At 39.8% G+C, this 16446-nt stretch overlaps 1 protein-coding gene across 16 annotated transcripts in view; it reads right to left on the reverse strand.

Annotated features, from left to right (window-relative positions):
• Positions 1–16446, reverse strand: part of MAP3K4 (mitogen-activated protein kinase kinase kinase 4) — a 139090-nt gene that overhangs the window by 67302 nt on the left and 55342 nt on the right. For 12 of the 16 annotated variants that reach the window (XR_011535624.1, XR_011535623.1, XR_011535621.1 and 9 more), the window contains exon 2: positions 3786–3976. Coding sequence is in view for 11 of the 16 variants with exons in the window: in XM_070603204.1 (XP_070459305.1) it covers positions 3786–3976 (191 nt within the window). In the remaining 5 variants the exon portion in view is untranslated. Of the gene's footprint in view, positions 1–3785; positions 3977–12932; positions 13100–16446 lie in introns of those variants that run through there. The other 4 variants (XM_070603197.1, XM_070603195.1, XM_070603196.1 and 1 more) reach the window with 1 other exon arrangement.

Genomic DNA, 16446 nt, shown 5'->3' on the forward strand with positions numbered 1-16446 from the left:
AAAAGCTCTTGAAAATACTGAGAGGCCACTATATTATTATGAGCACACTCTAGTTTGAAATACTGGTCTCCCTGCCTCAGCCCTCAGGTCATAGCACGAATACCACTTGTTCCAGAAGTCTTCCGAACCCCAGGTCTTTTTGATCCCCTCCTGTGGGCACCTGCAGCAGCCTCCATCCCAGCTCTACCACACGAGATTGCACTGCCTGTTTATCTGTGCGATTCCTACCAGACATGAGGCTAGGGGTTACCCATCATCTAAACAGTACATGCCTATGGAGTCACTCAAAGTCTGATTCAACGGAAAGAAAGAAAGAGGAATAAGGAAGGGAGGAAGGAAAGAAGAGAATGAGGGGGTAGAAGAAAGGAAAGAGAGCTAAAGGAAAAAAGGAAGAAAGGGAGGGAAGGAAAGAAACATTCAACGAGGGGCCAGCCTGGTGGCATAGTGGTTAAGTTCGTGCCCTCCACTTAAGTGGCCTGGGGCTCACAGGTTCGGATCCAAGGCATAGACTTAGCACTGCTCATGAAGCCACCCTGTGGTGGCATCCCACATAAAATAGAGGAAGACTGGCACCCGTGTTGGCTCAGTGACAGTCTTCCTCAAGCAAAAAGAGGAAAATTGGCAACAGATCTTAGCTCAGGGCCAATCTTCCTCACCAAAAAAAAGAAAGAAAGAAAGAAAGAAAGAAAGGAAAAAGATTTAATGAAAAAGTAACTATGGTAGCAACACACACAGTGAGAAACAGAAAAAGGGCTAGGAAGAGCTTCAACAAGTCCAGGCGGGACTAACTCAGGCTGGAGTCCCAACTCTACAACTGGGTAGCTATGTGAAATTCAGACTCAGTGTCCTGAAAGTGGGGACACCAATTAATAAGGATACATTCAATGACATTATTATTTAATTCTACTTTAAAATTTAAGGCAAGAAAGTAATCAATACTGAGAAAGAAACCTTTAGCTTACAATAATAATGACAGCTAATACTCACTGAAGATATGACCCTCACAACACTAAGGCAGATGACTTTGCAGATGAAGAAAATAAGAGACAGAGGGTGCCCAGACAGAAGCTGGTAGAACCAGGATTAGAATCTAGGCAGTCTGCCAACTGAGTCTGTGCTCTTGTCCACCACGCTCTGCTGCTGCAGTCTGAGAACAAGTGAGTTCTCAGGGACTGTTCCACCATCGCAGCACAAACACCCTATCAGCAAACGTGAAAATGGCCCGCTGGACCAACCTGGGCGCTTCACTTCCATCTTTTCCTGGTATTCATGAACAAGAATGCTGGCAAGACACAATCCACCAGATGGCAAACACAGGAAGCTACTTTCCAATATACACATGACTGAGACACTTCAAACTAAAAACTCTAGAGATTCTGTGTGTATTTCCTCAACCGTAAACTGAATACTACATAGGACCACACCTCACTGGGGCATGATGATATTTAAAAGATAGCTGTTATTTAAGGAGCTAAGAGCAGTGCTTAGCACAGAATAAACACTCAATAACTGTTAGTGATAACAGGATAAATGCTGCTACAAACGACACAGCAGCCATTTAAAAGAACAGAACGGGTTATTCTTTGACATAAAAAGTTCACAAAACATTAAATGAAAAAAGGAGCTGGTTATAAAACAGTAAATATAGTATGGCAATATAAAAATATGCAAGCAAAGAGAGTACAAGGCAAAGATGGTAAAAGATGTTACTTCTGCATATTGGGTCTATGAGTATTTTTATTTCTTATCTGTATATTCTAAATTTCCTACAACAAATATGTAATCTTTTGCAATAAGAAAAAGAATACGTTATTAAGGATTTTGGTGTCCTGAGTCTGCTACTAGACAGCTACAAGTCAAAAGGTTCAAGGGCATTCACTTCTTCACCAGAAAAATGGCAGGAGCTGAAGCAGGTGGTCTCTGAGACTCCTTCCAGATGGAAAGTTCTCTAATTTTATGAAATAAACAATGAAAAGAAGTTTTGGAGGAAAAGAGACAACACTCCTCTTCCTTCTATCTCCCACACAGCCCAGAAGGACAGGAGGAACCCAACGAACATCTGGTGACCGTTTTTCTGACTGATTAGTGAAAGACAGTCCAGTCAACTCAAGCACTGCAATCAGGCAAGCTTAACCCCTGCTGCGTGTCCTAAGAAAAGGTCTAAACGGAGCACCAGGAGAACCAGTTCTAAACACAGCCCTGCTGCTATCTCGAGCCTTCTGGCCTTAAAGAAGTTGGTCTAAAACCCTGGGCCTCAGTTCCTCTATTTATACAACGGGGGGGACCTGTGCCGTCAGCTCCGGTTCTAAAACTGTGTGAACCAACAAGCAAAGAAAAAGCAGACATACTATCAGCATCCTCTCACTGTACCGCCACAAAGTAAATATGTATTAACTAATACTGATTCAGTAGATGCTGCTTCACTGATACTATTTTAGATTAAAAAAACCTTCTGTAAGCATGTGAGAAATTTCTTTGAGAAAAATGGATGAAGATTGATTTTAAAGATGATAAATTACAATGGAAAGCTATTAATTTCCAAAGGGTTACCAGTAAGTACAGGCCACAGGTCAACAACCTACAACAAACAAAGTTTTAAAAGAAAGTAAAAAATAATTTCCCTGTGGAAAAGAATGCTGCTTAGGAATTCCTCCTTGGATAAGCTTTCACTCAAGCAAATAAACACAATAAAATCCACTTCTCTTGCCCTCCTCTTTTCTTGAGGAAGGGCTATGACAGGCACACAGAGACCAATGTGTGGAAGAAATCTGTGGGAGCGGGAACCTGGCGAAAGAGAGGAAGAGCACTGCTAAACAAAGGGCGAAACGGGAATGAGCTTGACCTCAGTAGGGAGAACACGACATGGGGAAATTTCTCACATGAGATAAAGAATGAAATCCCTATCTTGTGCAGTAATAGATAGATGAATTCCAGGAAGCTGTAAGATCAGTTTTAGGACAACCGTTTGCTGAAACTAACAGGGAAAGGCTAAACCACAAGGCTTCAGTGACCTGATTTTCCACAACAGGAAGCAGGGTACAAGAAGGCAGCAGGTCAGCACAATGCAATTCATCTACCTGAGAAAATAACAGCTGTGACATGCTAGGAGGAGGCAGAAACGAAAGGAGAGAACTCAGCTTCTGGGAGCCAAACACTATCTGGGCTTTGGAACTCTAAATAAAGAGAAAAGTAGAATACAGGTTCTGTCCATGGTTATAAGGTGTGGGGTACCGTGTAGGCAGCGGGCTGATTAAGAAAGAGGACCTTAGCCACTAAGGCCAGCATCACAGTCATCAGCAAAGAGCACAGGTCTCGGGCTGCCTCAGGAATCCTGGGGAAGAAAGCCTGGATCTGCCTCTCCCAAAGTGTCCAACACATCATGTCTGGAAGACAGAATCTAGAAACTTCAGCCTAAGAGATTCAAAGAATAAAAGAAAGCCCACACCAGTAGCCATCCTGGAGGTGTACATTGAGTCACCCACATTTGGCTTCTTCCACATCCTAAAAGGAATACAAACGCCTCACACCGCGACTTTAACAGTTACTCAGGACAAACCTTTCTATCTCTGGAGAATTATTTTCTCCTTTATTAACAATACTGCTAATGGTGGTAATTCAAAAATCAAACAATAAAATTTAAAAACAGTATTAAGACCATTTTTAAAATAAAAGGAATAACTAACATTATCTTGGAAAGGATCAATCAGTAGCTACACATTATACAAAGATTACGTACCGTAAGTGCCAGGCCCTCTCGTGTGTTTCTTTTTTAGTACAAGACTTACCCTTCAAATTAGATCGACCGGCAGGCCTCCCTACATTATTCCTCTGGTGTTTGGTGGACATGCGTTTCATCTGTCGAGGTGTGCTGGGGGGAGAGGTGCCATAAAGGTTCTCTGTACTCGTTTCATCCGGAAAATCCTCTGGATCAGATTCAGAATTCTTGCAAGCTGAATCTCCCAGTGTGCACTCTTGCCTGTGAAAGACAATAAGCAGAGAGGATATTCAGTAACTGTCAGGTGATTTCAAATTTAAACTACTTTTAATTTCTTTTAAGAACTCTTTGTAAAACTTTTCTGTGGATCTTTCTCCTCTATTTGCACTTGTGGAAACTCACAAGGAGAACTTCTGTCTCACTAAAGGGATAAGGCCCGTGCCTGCTGCTGCTCTGACAGCGAACAACAAGGAGTACCAGACGGGAGGACGGATGTGCAGTTTCTGCTCTTCGTAGAATTCTTTCTAACATAAACGAAGTTTAAAACCAAAAACTTACGGATGAAGGGAAAAAAGCGCAAAGGACCAGAAGATTCAAATCAGACAGAACTAAGTACGTATTTGTGTGCTAGCCACTGGCCAGCTTAATTGATGAGTGGGCAAATACAGCCCTGCCCTGACTTCAGAGCCTGGCTCCTTTCTCTTTTCAAAGCACACACAGAACAGAAAGCACAGGAACACTTTACTGTGGACCGAGGAGCAAAGCAGAGAGCAGTGATAACACACAGTAGGTCAACTTTTCTATGTTCTCTGACAAACACTACAGTACAGACCTCAGGAGCGGGGTGGGGGAGAAGGACGCTATGGAAGAAGGAAAAGGGATTCCTTTCTATTCACCTTCAAAACGCAGGTCCTCATTACCTTGTTCTCTAGCAAGACTTCACGCAATTCTCTCCCCAGCTGACTTCTCAAATGATAGCACTACTTTGATAAAGTTTTATTTTTGCAATGCTAACAAAATAAAATTTAATGGTACACACTGAGAACAAATATAATTCCAAAACAGCAAACTAGAGGGCACCAATCATGGAGTTCCTTTCAAATACGTCCCACCACAGTCTACCCTATTCTGAATATTCTTTATAAAATATGTTTTATAATCGTAACTCCAAACTACATCTAAGATACAATCAGCTTTCTGCCAGTTTTCTTCCTGATAATTTATAACCTGATAGAAAATCAAAGCTACTGCAAAATCATGAGGAAAAAAGAAAAACCACTCTAAAATGTCTGATACCATTATTAATGAATTGGACTGACAAATAAAACTTCAGAAAATAAATTACCTTTCACAAAAATAAAGATGATGGAGAACTATACAAATTTGCAGCACTGAAATCTGTAAAGAATGCCTTTGACAGGCCAAAACCTATTTTTTAAGAAGACAAAAGCAGTCCAGATATTGTGTACACACGCTCCCACACATGTACACCCACAGTAAGACACACAAGTGAGATGACCTAAAAGCTAACTAAAACGAATTTAATCATGAGCAGATTTAGAAGCAAGTTTTAAATGTACCTATTCCTTTGTAGGAATAAATACTGTATATGAATAAATAAACTACATTTTTAAGTCTCACAAAGTCATATAACAAATAATATAACTTACAGATTAGCTTGAAATCCCCTACACCCATTTCTTCTACACTCACGGCAAAATAGTTGATTCAGCTAATGAAGAGACATGGCTATAAATGACAAGGCTGCTAATCTTATTTCCATATGTTTTGGTGGTTACTAGGACAGGCTTTGGAACAAGTGACAGCACAGGCTTTGTGGTGTGAGGGACTCAGGTTCAAATCCTGGCTGTGATGGTTACTAGCTGTGTGGGCCTAGGCCAAATTATTTAAAATCTCCATATTGCCCTTTTACAAAGTAAGAACAATAAATACTCAGACTCCATATGTTTAAGGATTAAATCCAATAATGCATGCTTAACAAAAGAGTACTAATAGAGTCAGGGTTCACCAAAGGGGTGATACCCTCATATGACAGGCCTCGGAAGGCGCTGTGCTCGCTCACCACCCACTGAGAGAAGCTTAGTCCTGGAGCATCTGCTTAACATTAGGAGAGAAGTCTGCAGGTGAGCTCGGTGGGTACAGGACAGGAAGCCATTTTAATACTTTTAACACCTTCCAAATTCTTAGAAATTCAATATTATAACTTTTTAAAAATTTCCCTACTAAGATAAAGTCAATGGTAAGGAAGGACTTTGTATATACTACTTTTGTATATCCAATAGTTTCTAGTAGAGTGCTCAAAACAATTCAGTGCTTTTCCACAATAATATGATTCATGTGTTAGAATGATAATCACCAGAAAACTATAGCACAAACATTTAGTCAGTTAAATACACTGAGGCCAGGCAGCACAGAATACCAGGACAAAGAGAAAAATGGAGTCAGATATGACAGAGCAAACACGACCTCGTTCAGAACACGCCCTCTGCGGTGAGGAGGACCGTGAACTCGGGAGGCAGAGTGCTAAGGCCGAGGCCAAGGCTTACTGGATGGGTGACTGCATGCACGACTTGTTCTTTCTAAGACCAAGAAGAAGACGAATTTTGCATTCATAAGGTCAACATTCTAAAATATTTCAGGAAATTCAGTTGTGAAGATTCAAAAAAAAAAATAATGGAAATAAAGGGCTATACAAAAAATATTAAAATACCAACCAGGCATATAAAATGGTATATTTTACTAATATCCATCAGTACTGTGTAGATGAGAGAATTAATGACACGCAAAGTAAAAGTGGAAGAGGATTTTCTGAATAGGGCCTGAAAATGTCCAAACTTGAAGGAGCCAAGTGTCCAATGGCAAGCCCCCTACCCTGAGGACAGAGCCAGGATCTCAGCACAGGAGAGTTTATTTTTTAAATAAGTACCCTCCTCTGACCTACAAAGGAACAATTCCTGTGCTTCAGCAGATAGAAGGAGTCTAAGAAAGCACATGTAATAAAAATGTTGAGCCAGCCCTAATGGCCTGGTGGATGAGGTTCGGCACCTTCTGCTTCCGTGGCCCAGGTTCGGTTCCTAGGTAGAGAACCACACCACTTGTCTGTCAGTAGACATGCTGTGGTGGCAGTTCACACAGAAGAACTAGAGGGACACACAACTAAAATATACAACTACGTACCGGGGCTTTGGGGAGGAAAAAATAAATAAAGAGGAAGATTGGCAGTAGATGTTAGCTCAGGGAGAACCCTTCCCAGCAAAAACATACGTTAACTTTTATCAAGAAGTTCATTTGGGGAAACAGAAAAAGATACTTGTATTGTACTGTCCTCCAACTGCAGACGAGTTATTTCTCTACACATGAAAAAATTCATTTGGCTGCACTCTCCAAATAAAAGTAGAAGAATAAATCCCTGTGATCATTCCACAGAAGCTGAAGATCTCTTGTTTTCACACCTATATCTACTGCAAAACAAAAAGTCATCTATCTTAGCCTTTACTATTTAATTATTTTAAAAGGAAACATAATCACATGAAAGTGAAGATGAACACTGCCATAAACAATATATTAAAATAAGATAAAACATAATACATTTCATCCCCCCTGATCATTATGCATCATGGAAAATGAGGTAGGAAAAATGTCATGTGGTGCTGCCAGCCACTATATTTATAATTCATAATTAAAATAAACTTTAGGACAGGCATTACACAAAAGTGAAACTATGCATTTAATACTTTCTTAGGATTTACTTAACTCAGTCAAGATGGTATTCATACTTGCTGGAAATGTCTTTGGTTTACATTCCATCCAAGTAACTTAGGAACTTAATTACACGTCAGAACAAAGTTCAACGTTATTTAAAGGAATTAAAAAAAAAGGTCTAGTATCCAAGAAATAAAATTCACAGTGTCTGTCATCTTATCAAAAACTATCAAAGAAACAGGAAAATATGAACTAACCCAGGAGAAAAATCAGTAGAAACAGACAAGAAATGACTCAAATGGAATTTCTAGAGATGAAAAATATACCTGAAATGAAAAATACTCTGGATGGGATTACAAGCAGATTAGACACAGCAGAAGAAAAGATCAGTGAACTTGAAGATAACAACAGAAACTATCCAAAATTAATCAGAGAAAAAGATTGTGGAAAAAAAGAAGAAGAACAGAGCATCAGGAACCTGTGGGACAATATCAAGCAGTGTAACATATGTGTTACTGGAGTCCAAAACAAGGAAAGGGAGGCACAGAAAAAAATCTTTGAAGAAATAAAGGCTGAAAATTTTCCAAATTTGAAAAAAACATAAGCTCACAGATCCAAGTAATTCAGCAAACTCCAAGCAGAACTACGAGAAAACTACCAGTTTTTGATTACGCACATCATAATGAAATTGCTGAAAACCAGTGATAAAGAGAAAAATCTTAAAAGCAGCCAGAGCAAAAAACCCTTAGTTTGGGGGCTAAGAAGCAATACATAAAGGGAGGTGGGAGGGGAAATCAAGCAACTTTATTCCTTTTTTCCTTAAAAAAATTTATATACTAAATCTAGGAACATAAATACTAGTGGTAAGCTCAAAAGAACTTGCATCATTTCAATTAACTAACCAAAAGCATCCCAAACCCCATTTTGTATTAGCTCATGTGAGATGAGCTAATGCGGTCAGTTGACTGGTTCACACTGTTTCCATGGATACCAATTATTTTGGATGAGGAAAGTCGTACAAGGTCTACACCAGTTGCCCTGAAACATTTGCCTTATTTGTGTTTAAAAACATACAAATGTAAAATGTCTTTCTTGTACTAAACTTCTGACAGTCACATAAAACAGTGCTTCACTCTTTTAACATAAAACTTTGCTAAAGTACTGTTCACCTGACCTGGAATCTGGTCAAAGAAAACTATGTCTTGAACTCAATCCAAGGGGCTTTAGTGCAGTTTTTAAATGAAAGATGTGTGGAAGACAAGACAAAACTTCAAGTAACTCGGGGTTAAATAGTTCTGCTCTGACATAGTAGGTAAACCACATGGTGCCTGAAATAGCTCATCTATAAAATGATGAAGCTGGATTAGATGAGTTCGAAAACATCTGCGGTTTCGCAAAAGCCCTAAAAAAAAAAACTTCATTAAAAGTTCTTTAGCTAAGTCCTTAGAAATAAAATATTTTATTCACTTCTGAAGTACAGTTCTCACCTGTGTGAGGTTCTCTCCACCACCTCCGCTTCCCCGCGAACCTCTTCTCTATTAAGTAATAACTAAAGGGAGACTTCTGCTATTGAGGGCTAAGGAGGGAGGGGGAGGCAGGCAGAGGAAGTGGATTTTTTGAGTTTCTTTTTTTAAGAACTTGTATAGTTTGCTTGGCCTGCAGTAAAAACCAAAGGGAGCTCAGCTAAGTTTGAGGTTGCATGTTGGTATTGTAAGGGCCAATTAATTAATACGGTAGTTGATCTTTATTATCAGCCTATAATTAAACATTTATCAGCTAACTTTCAGGTGAGCTCTTGTCAAACCTCAAGCTTATCCAACATTCACTATTTAACATTTCCTTTTATTCACAGTGCAGGGTCTTTGCAAACCTAGTGAGTCTTGATTATTTTTCAGGATAGACATGCAAGACTTTTTTGTTTTTTAACTAAAATTCATTTTTTTAACAGAAGTAGTTTGGTTTGGTTTGGTTTGGTGAGGAAGATCGGCCCTGAGCTAACATCTGCTGCAAATCTTCCTCTTTTTGCTTGGGGAAGACTGTCACTGACCTAACATCTGTGTCAATCTTCCTCTATTTTATATGTGGGATGCCACCACAACATGGCTTGACAAGCAGTGCTGGGTCCACACCCAGGATCAGAACCCACAAACCCTGGGCTGCCAAAGCAGAGCGTGTGAACTTGACCACTACACCACAGGGTCAGCCCCCAGAAGCAGATATTTTTTAAAATACTTCTTATGGAAATGAACAAGAAACTATCCCCCATAAGTAAACTTGAAGCTCCATGAGGGCAGAGACCTTGTCTGTCTTCTTTACCACCGTTTCCCCAGCGTCTAGAACAGCGCCCGGTATGGATTATGTCCCAAGAACTATCTGCTGAATAAATGAATTTATGAGGTAAATAATTTTACCCTTGATAGTTTAGACTTAATCATTACCTAAATTCTACTAGAATATAGTTGCATTTAATTATTTGAAGAATGTAATTTTTTAAAAGTTACAAGAATTAAAGATTGTTGTTTTCTGACAATAAAGTTAAGTGATACTGTACCCCTAGGTGCCAAGAAGACCGTCTACGGACCCCAATGACAGCAGTGGAGTATGGTGTAAGGAATAATGATGGGAATCAGATAATGTGGGCTGAAATCCCTACATCCCCACGCTTACTAGTTTGAATACATCTTAATCAAATTATTATAAGTTTGCTTGTAAACACTTTCATTTATTGGACGCCTTCTTATCAAATGTCACTGGGACTTGTGGTTAGCCATTAATTTTAAAAATATATACTAAAAACATTAAAAATAAAACACGCAAATAAAGAAAGGAAACATCCGTGGTGGCTTTTCTTGGAGGCCCTCCATGAACCTGGCCTCCCAGTACTCACGCCCTTGCGTGACTACCTCCTCTTGAATCTGGGATGACCCAGTAACCTGCTTTAACCAATGGAATGTAGCAAAAGTGACCCTGGGCGAGGTCTGGGCCTGAACCTTAAGAAGGCCACCTCTGTACTCCCAGGGAAGCCAGCCGCCGTGTCAGCAGTCCAACCTCCCTGAGATGCCACGGTCTTGGAAGCCCACCCTAACCAGGAAGGGAGGCTGCATGAAGGAGAAGCTAGTTAGGTCAAAGTCTTGCTGAGCTCCCAGCTGACAGTCAGCACGAACTTGCCAGCCTGTGAGTAAGGCTATTTTGGACCTTCTAGCTGTCCCTGAGCCCAAGCCAACAGCATGAGAAGCAGAAGAACCACTCAATATCGTTAACAGATAAAAAATGGTTTTTATTTGAAGCCATTCAGATTTAGTATGGTTTGTTAAATTGTAAGAGATAACTCTCACACACACAAAACTGAAACATTCTGTTTTCACTTTAAGCCCAAGAATGAGTTTAAATCCTACTGTGATGAGGGCCACAGCCTTGCCTCTTAGTGTGGCTCCCTGAGAGAAGTCACAAGTCGACTTCGTCACATACACCACAACCAAAGTGCACCATCTGCAATCCCCACTCTCTTTTAAGACTTCTTGGGAGGAATGCTTCTGGATTTTCATGATTTTCCTTTCTAAACTTTAACAGTTCTCTCTTATACCTAATTTGATAGCAATTTTCTTTTTGTGACCTATCTTGAGAATTTCCAAAGCATTCCTAATTAGTTTATGTAGAAACTACAATTCTCTTTTGCATTCACATTTCCTATATTTGTATAATAATTTACTAAACTTGGCAATTAACAATAAAATGTACAATAGATTTAGGAACAAACCAGGAACTCTTGATAAGCATATAGTTCAGTTAGTGGGAACAAAATCGCAGGCATTCTGGAGAGCAGCCTATGAGCAGTAAGCATTCGTGATGCTGTGAGCAGCAGTCGGGATGTGTTATAGAAGGAATGGATAGGACTAGGTCTTGGAAAGGGATAGGCAGAGTAGATAAGGCCTGCTGACTTAGAGCTTCTGGTAAAAGTCTTTTAGGGGACAGCCCAGTGGTGTAGTGGTTAAGTTCACCCTCTCTGCTTCAGAGGCCCCGGGTTGGCAGGTTCGGATCCCAGGTGTGGAGCTATACACCGCTCATCAAGCCGTGCTGTGGTGGCATGCCATATAAAAAATAGAGGAAGAGTGCCACAGATGTTAGCTGTGGGCCAATCTTCCTCACCAAAAAAAAGGTCTTTTATTTCACTCATAGATTTATACAAAGAATACTTTATCTGTCCTGAACTAAGTAGAACAAATAAGAAACATAAAGATAGAAAACAAATATATATAAAAAAAAAAATCACCCCATACAGATAAACTTTGCTCATCATTAGAAATAAAAATAATTATAAGCTGTCTAAAAAATATTTTCAGATGAAGGCTTTCAGAAAATAAACTCTTATAAAATCATATAAACAAATACAACAAAATGCTTTAAAGACTTCATATTATTATCTTTCACTCTGCTTAACCAGAACACTATCCAAAAAGAGCTAGAACAAAAAAGAGAGAGAGAGAAGTGACAGATGAAAGACAAATGTGATTATTTCCCTTATTTCTGCAATTCTGCTGCAAACAGTTGAGTATTTAATAACAAGAGCACAAAGAATAAGACATTTTTCAGGTGTGCCTTCTTATTTTTACCAGATCCAAAAAGTGTGAGTATATCTATATCTATATCTTTAGCCAAAGCTTTGCAAATCAATACTCCATCATATGTGTACAGACTGGCAAGGAGACAATCAAAACAGAATGAAAACCCTTCTCAGATACACCTGGTTGTACAGGGGAAGTGACTCAGAGAACACAGGTGGAGGGTGTCCTTTCAATACAAGAAGTGAAAATAAGTGCCACTTCAGTCTCGTGGTGGATGCATTTTACAATGAAAATGCCAATGAAAAAAATATTTAAAGAAAAGCAATATCAAATAAAAGTGACGATTCGTTCAAAGGTTGTTTAGGCTTAACTAAAGAGAACTTGGGGCTACGCCAGGGAAATGTGGAAGATGAAAAACTGTATCACAGCTGGATGAAAAAACAAACAAAGGGTCTTTTTGCCAAGTGCACACAAAACAGAGTCTAAAGAGAAACAGGAAAAATGTTTAAAACTTTAAAGGAAGTAAAATCTAATTATGATGTCCCTCACCCATTCTTCTTACAAGTGAGAATACTTTTTAAATTCCCTTATTCTGAGTTTATTGGTGGAAAAAAAATTTATATCATGAATTACACTTCCCTGTCATTCGTAGAAATCAAGTAACTGAAGAGCCACTTTCTGCAGGAAAGAGAGGAGCTGTCTGAATCTCCTTAGCTCAAGTTACCTTTTTCCTAACTTGGATTTTAAAAATAGTTAACTGTAAATATGCCCTATGACACACATACACTTTCAAAAGATGAACTCCAACTGCTAGGGGGGTAAATCTAGGAAACATAAGCATATTCTGTATTTCTCCCAGGGATTTGAGTGAAGGAAAACGGAAAGAAAAGTGACAAAAGCAATTAGGACGATTTGGACATTAAATCTCTCACCTCTGCGCTGACAGTAGCACAGAAAGAGCTCTTTTATCCAGGAGCCAGATCTTGGTGTCCAATGCCACACTCCAGTAAAAGAACCGGGACGCCTTGGAGAAATGGCTGGTGCAGGACTGGGGCAAGGAAGCTGTAACATGAGCCTGAAGCATCTTGTAGTGCCAGCAAGTGAGGAAGTGCTCAAAAAACAACAACAAACCAATGGGAGCACAGTAAAAGGACCGGGGAGCCAAGTGAAAGAAGTGCCATTGGCCAAAGCTGGAACAATCTCCGCAAGAAAACAAATGACACAGTCCTGGATTACAACCATAAATCTGCGAGTCCACACTGATATAAATCATCACTAAATCAATAAATGGGAGAAGAGACAAATCTCCTGGATAGAAAAAGTCCAAACAATTTATGTAGACACTACCTCTCAAGGAGGTAGAGTTTGGCTCCCCACCACCGAAGTGTGGGCTGCACTTTTATGGAAAGCTAGAGCCAAAAAGCAACCTTACGGGCAGAACCCTGGCAAACTCCGTACCGGCCGCCACCAGGTGATCCAGGTGAACACCATCATGGTAATGTGCCCCGATGCGACCAGAGGGCATTTCACCTCTGTGGTCGTCTGCCCAAACCCCTAACTCCAATCAAACCTTGATAGAAACACCAGACAAACCTGAACTGAGGAACAGTCTAAAAAATACCTGACTGGTACTCTTTAAAACTGTTGAAGTCATCAAAAACAGCCAAGTCTGAGAAACAGCAACAGCCAAGAAGCAGCTGAGGAGACATGATGACTAAATGTAATGTGGTGTCCTGGATGGGATCCAGGAAGAGGAAAAGAGCATTAGGGGAAAATGAATGAAATCTGAAGAAAGTACAGCGGTTAGTAAATAATGTGTCAACACTGGTTCATTAGTTGTGACAAATGTACATAGTAATGTAAAACTTCACTATAGTAGAAACTGGGCACAGGATATATGGAAATTTTCTGTACTATCTTTGCAATTGTCTCTAAATCTAAACTATTCTAAAATTAAAAGTTTATTTTAAAATTAATTAATTTAATTACATTATATGGAATAGTTCCATGACAATGGTGAATAAATTTGGTGCTACTGTACAAGTATTAAAGACTAAGAGCCAGGACTAAATGAAAAATATAACATTAATTATAAAATTAAGCAATTTTTTTAATCAATATAACTAATGATTGTGGCTGTAAAAAAAATGTAAGTGGTAGGTGAAGAAATGCCATTTAAAATCGGCCCTTCCAAAACTGGGATATGTGTCAGATTTCTACCTACATTTCTAATCAGCTGTACAATTTGTTACACAGTAATAAAAAATTTTCATTCTAACAGTATAATTGCTACCTTTAGGTACTGAGTACTGACCATCTGCCAGGCACTATGCTAAATATCATATATAATCTCACTGAATCCTCGCCAGAGCTTTATGGCACCATTTTAGGAAAGGATTTTTGCCCAGAAGGTCAATTCTCATTGATTATGAGAGGTATTCATTATCAAACACCTATTACATACTAGGCACTCAATTAGGCACTTTACAAATGTCATCCAATGTAATCTTCCCAATGACCCCCGCAGGTACTATCACAATCACTGTGTTTCAGAACAGGAAGAGTTGTAAAGGGAACTTGTCCGCTCCACTGGAAAGTGTCCGGGCCAGAACTGGAGTCCTGGTGTCACCCCAAGGCCCAGGCCCTCCCACCCTCGGCCCACCACTTGCTCTCAGGTCACTGGGATGCCTGTCCTTTCCCAGTGGGAGGCACGCAGGACTGCCCCCCCTGTGGAAAGACGTCCCTACGGGCTGGAGAAAAAGCTTGGGGGACAGTTCAGAGATCTAGGTCTCTGGTCAGCTCTAGGGCTCACATCTTTGGTGAAACCTTTTAACCACTCTAAGTCTAAATTTCCTCACCTATAAATGAAGGTGTTAGCCTGGATGAGACCCTGAATCTAAACTCAGGGTCTAGGGAGACATAGCTTGGCTACAATTTAAGAAAGGAAAAAAAGTGAGGATTTTGCTTCGCCCACTTATTTCTGCATATCCAATCAAAGATCTAATCCAAATCCTCTCTCGTTTAGGTAACTACTCACCTCCCCACCAAGGATAAGAACAACGCCCTGCCTTCGCTGGAACGCCAATTCACTGTTCCTCCAAGAGAGCATTTATCAGATCAGGCTCCTGGTGTTTCTGTTCATTTCATGTAAATCTGTGTGTTTATGTCTAAAAAAGAGCATAAACTACCCCTAGAGTAATTCTGAATTAACAATTAACTTTTTTCATTGAGAACAGGATTTTGTCTAAGAGATGAGATAGAAGACGCTATCAAATCTTTAAATGTATGTTATTTTATTTTATTCACTTTCGGTTTTTTTGTTTCTTGGATCACTATTCTAACGATTTATTTATTTACAGTTGAAAAGAAGCCTGGAGAATAGGGAGGAAGATAACAAAGAAGACTTTAAAGAAGGAACATTTAAACAGAGACTCAAAGCTCTGAAGGCACTGACTGGAAGAGGGAAGGGAAAAGTGGCTGAGACAGAAGGAACAGCACGTGGAAAGGATCTGAGACAGAAGAGCACACGACTCATCTGAGAAACTGAAAGGCCATGATGGCCCAGAGCGGAGCGGGCAGAGTGAGCGAGAGCACCCAAAGGAGCGGGCAGTGGTCCGATGACCATGATGGCCCAGAGCGGAGCGGGCAGAGTGAGCAAGAGCACCCAAAGGAGCGGGCGGTGGTCCGATGACGCCGTGCCCTTCGTCCTGACAGGAAGGTGCCGCCATGAAGGGCACGAGGCAGGGGACGGGCAGGAGTGGACCTGCCTTTCTCGTCAAAGCCTCTACCACATCACCTTACCCCAACAGACAGGCACACAGACATACACAACTTTCTAACACTACTTTGACTTCTTCACACACTAGACTTCTCAACTATTTGGTCTTGAAGTCACCCTAGACAGCTATTCTGTCTACACCACTCCAATAAACAAGACCAATTCACCTGCCGGGACCCAAAAGAGAAAGAGAATTGTTCACTTGAGAGGAACAACACCTTTACAAATTATGAAATCCTTAAAAATGGCAAGTTGACATCTACAAACTAAAACACTACCCAACATCAAAGATGTAGTTGAAGATACACACACAAATAAAGTTTGTCCCATGAAAAATATAACTTTCTTCTAATTAAAAACTACATAAACTGGGAAAAATCTTAAATGGATCTTAAAAAATTTTAGAAGAAAAAATAAAAGCTCCTGTGCTTAATTTTATGGTTTTCTTCGCTAAGAAGAACATAATTGGTAATCGTAGTTGAATAAATAAGGCCAATGTGAAATTTACTGGAATTGTGAAGCCTAAAATCCTGTGTTTTCCAAATATAAACCCCACATACAGTTTCAGAAAAGAAATGTCTCACAGTATATAATTAAATGCCACATGTACAAAATATAGGGAATGTAAAAAATAGTTAAAGTATCAAAACTATATTACTTTATACCTC

The sequence above is a fragment of the Equus przewalskii genome, chromosome 32, assembly GCF_037783145.1.
Source record: "Equus przewalskii isolate Varuska chromosome 32, EquPr2, whole genome shotgun sequence".
Taxonomy (NCBI): Eukaryota; Metazoa; Chordata; class Mammalia; order Perissodactyla; family Equidae; genus Equus; species Equus przewalskii.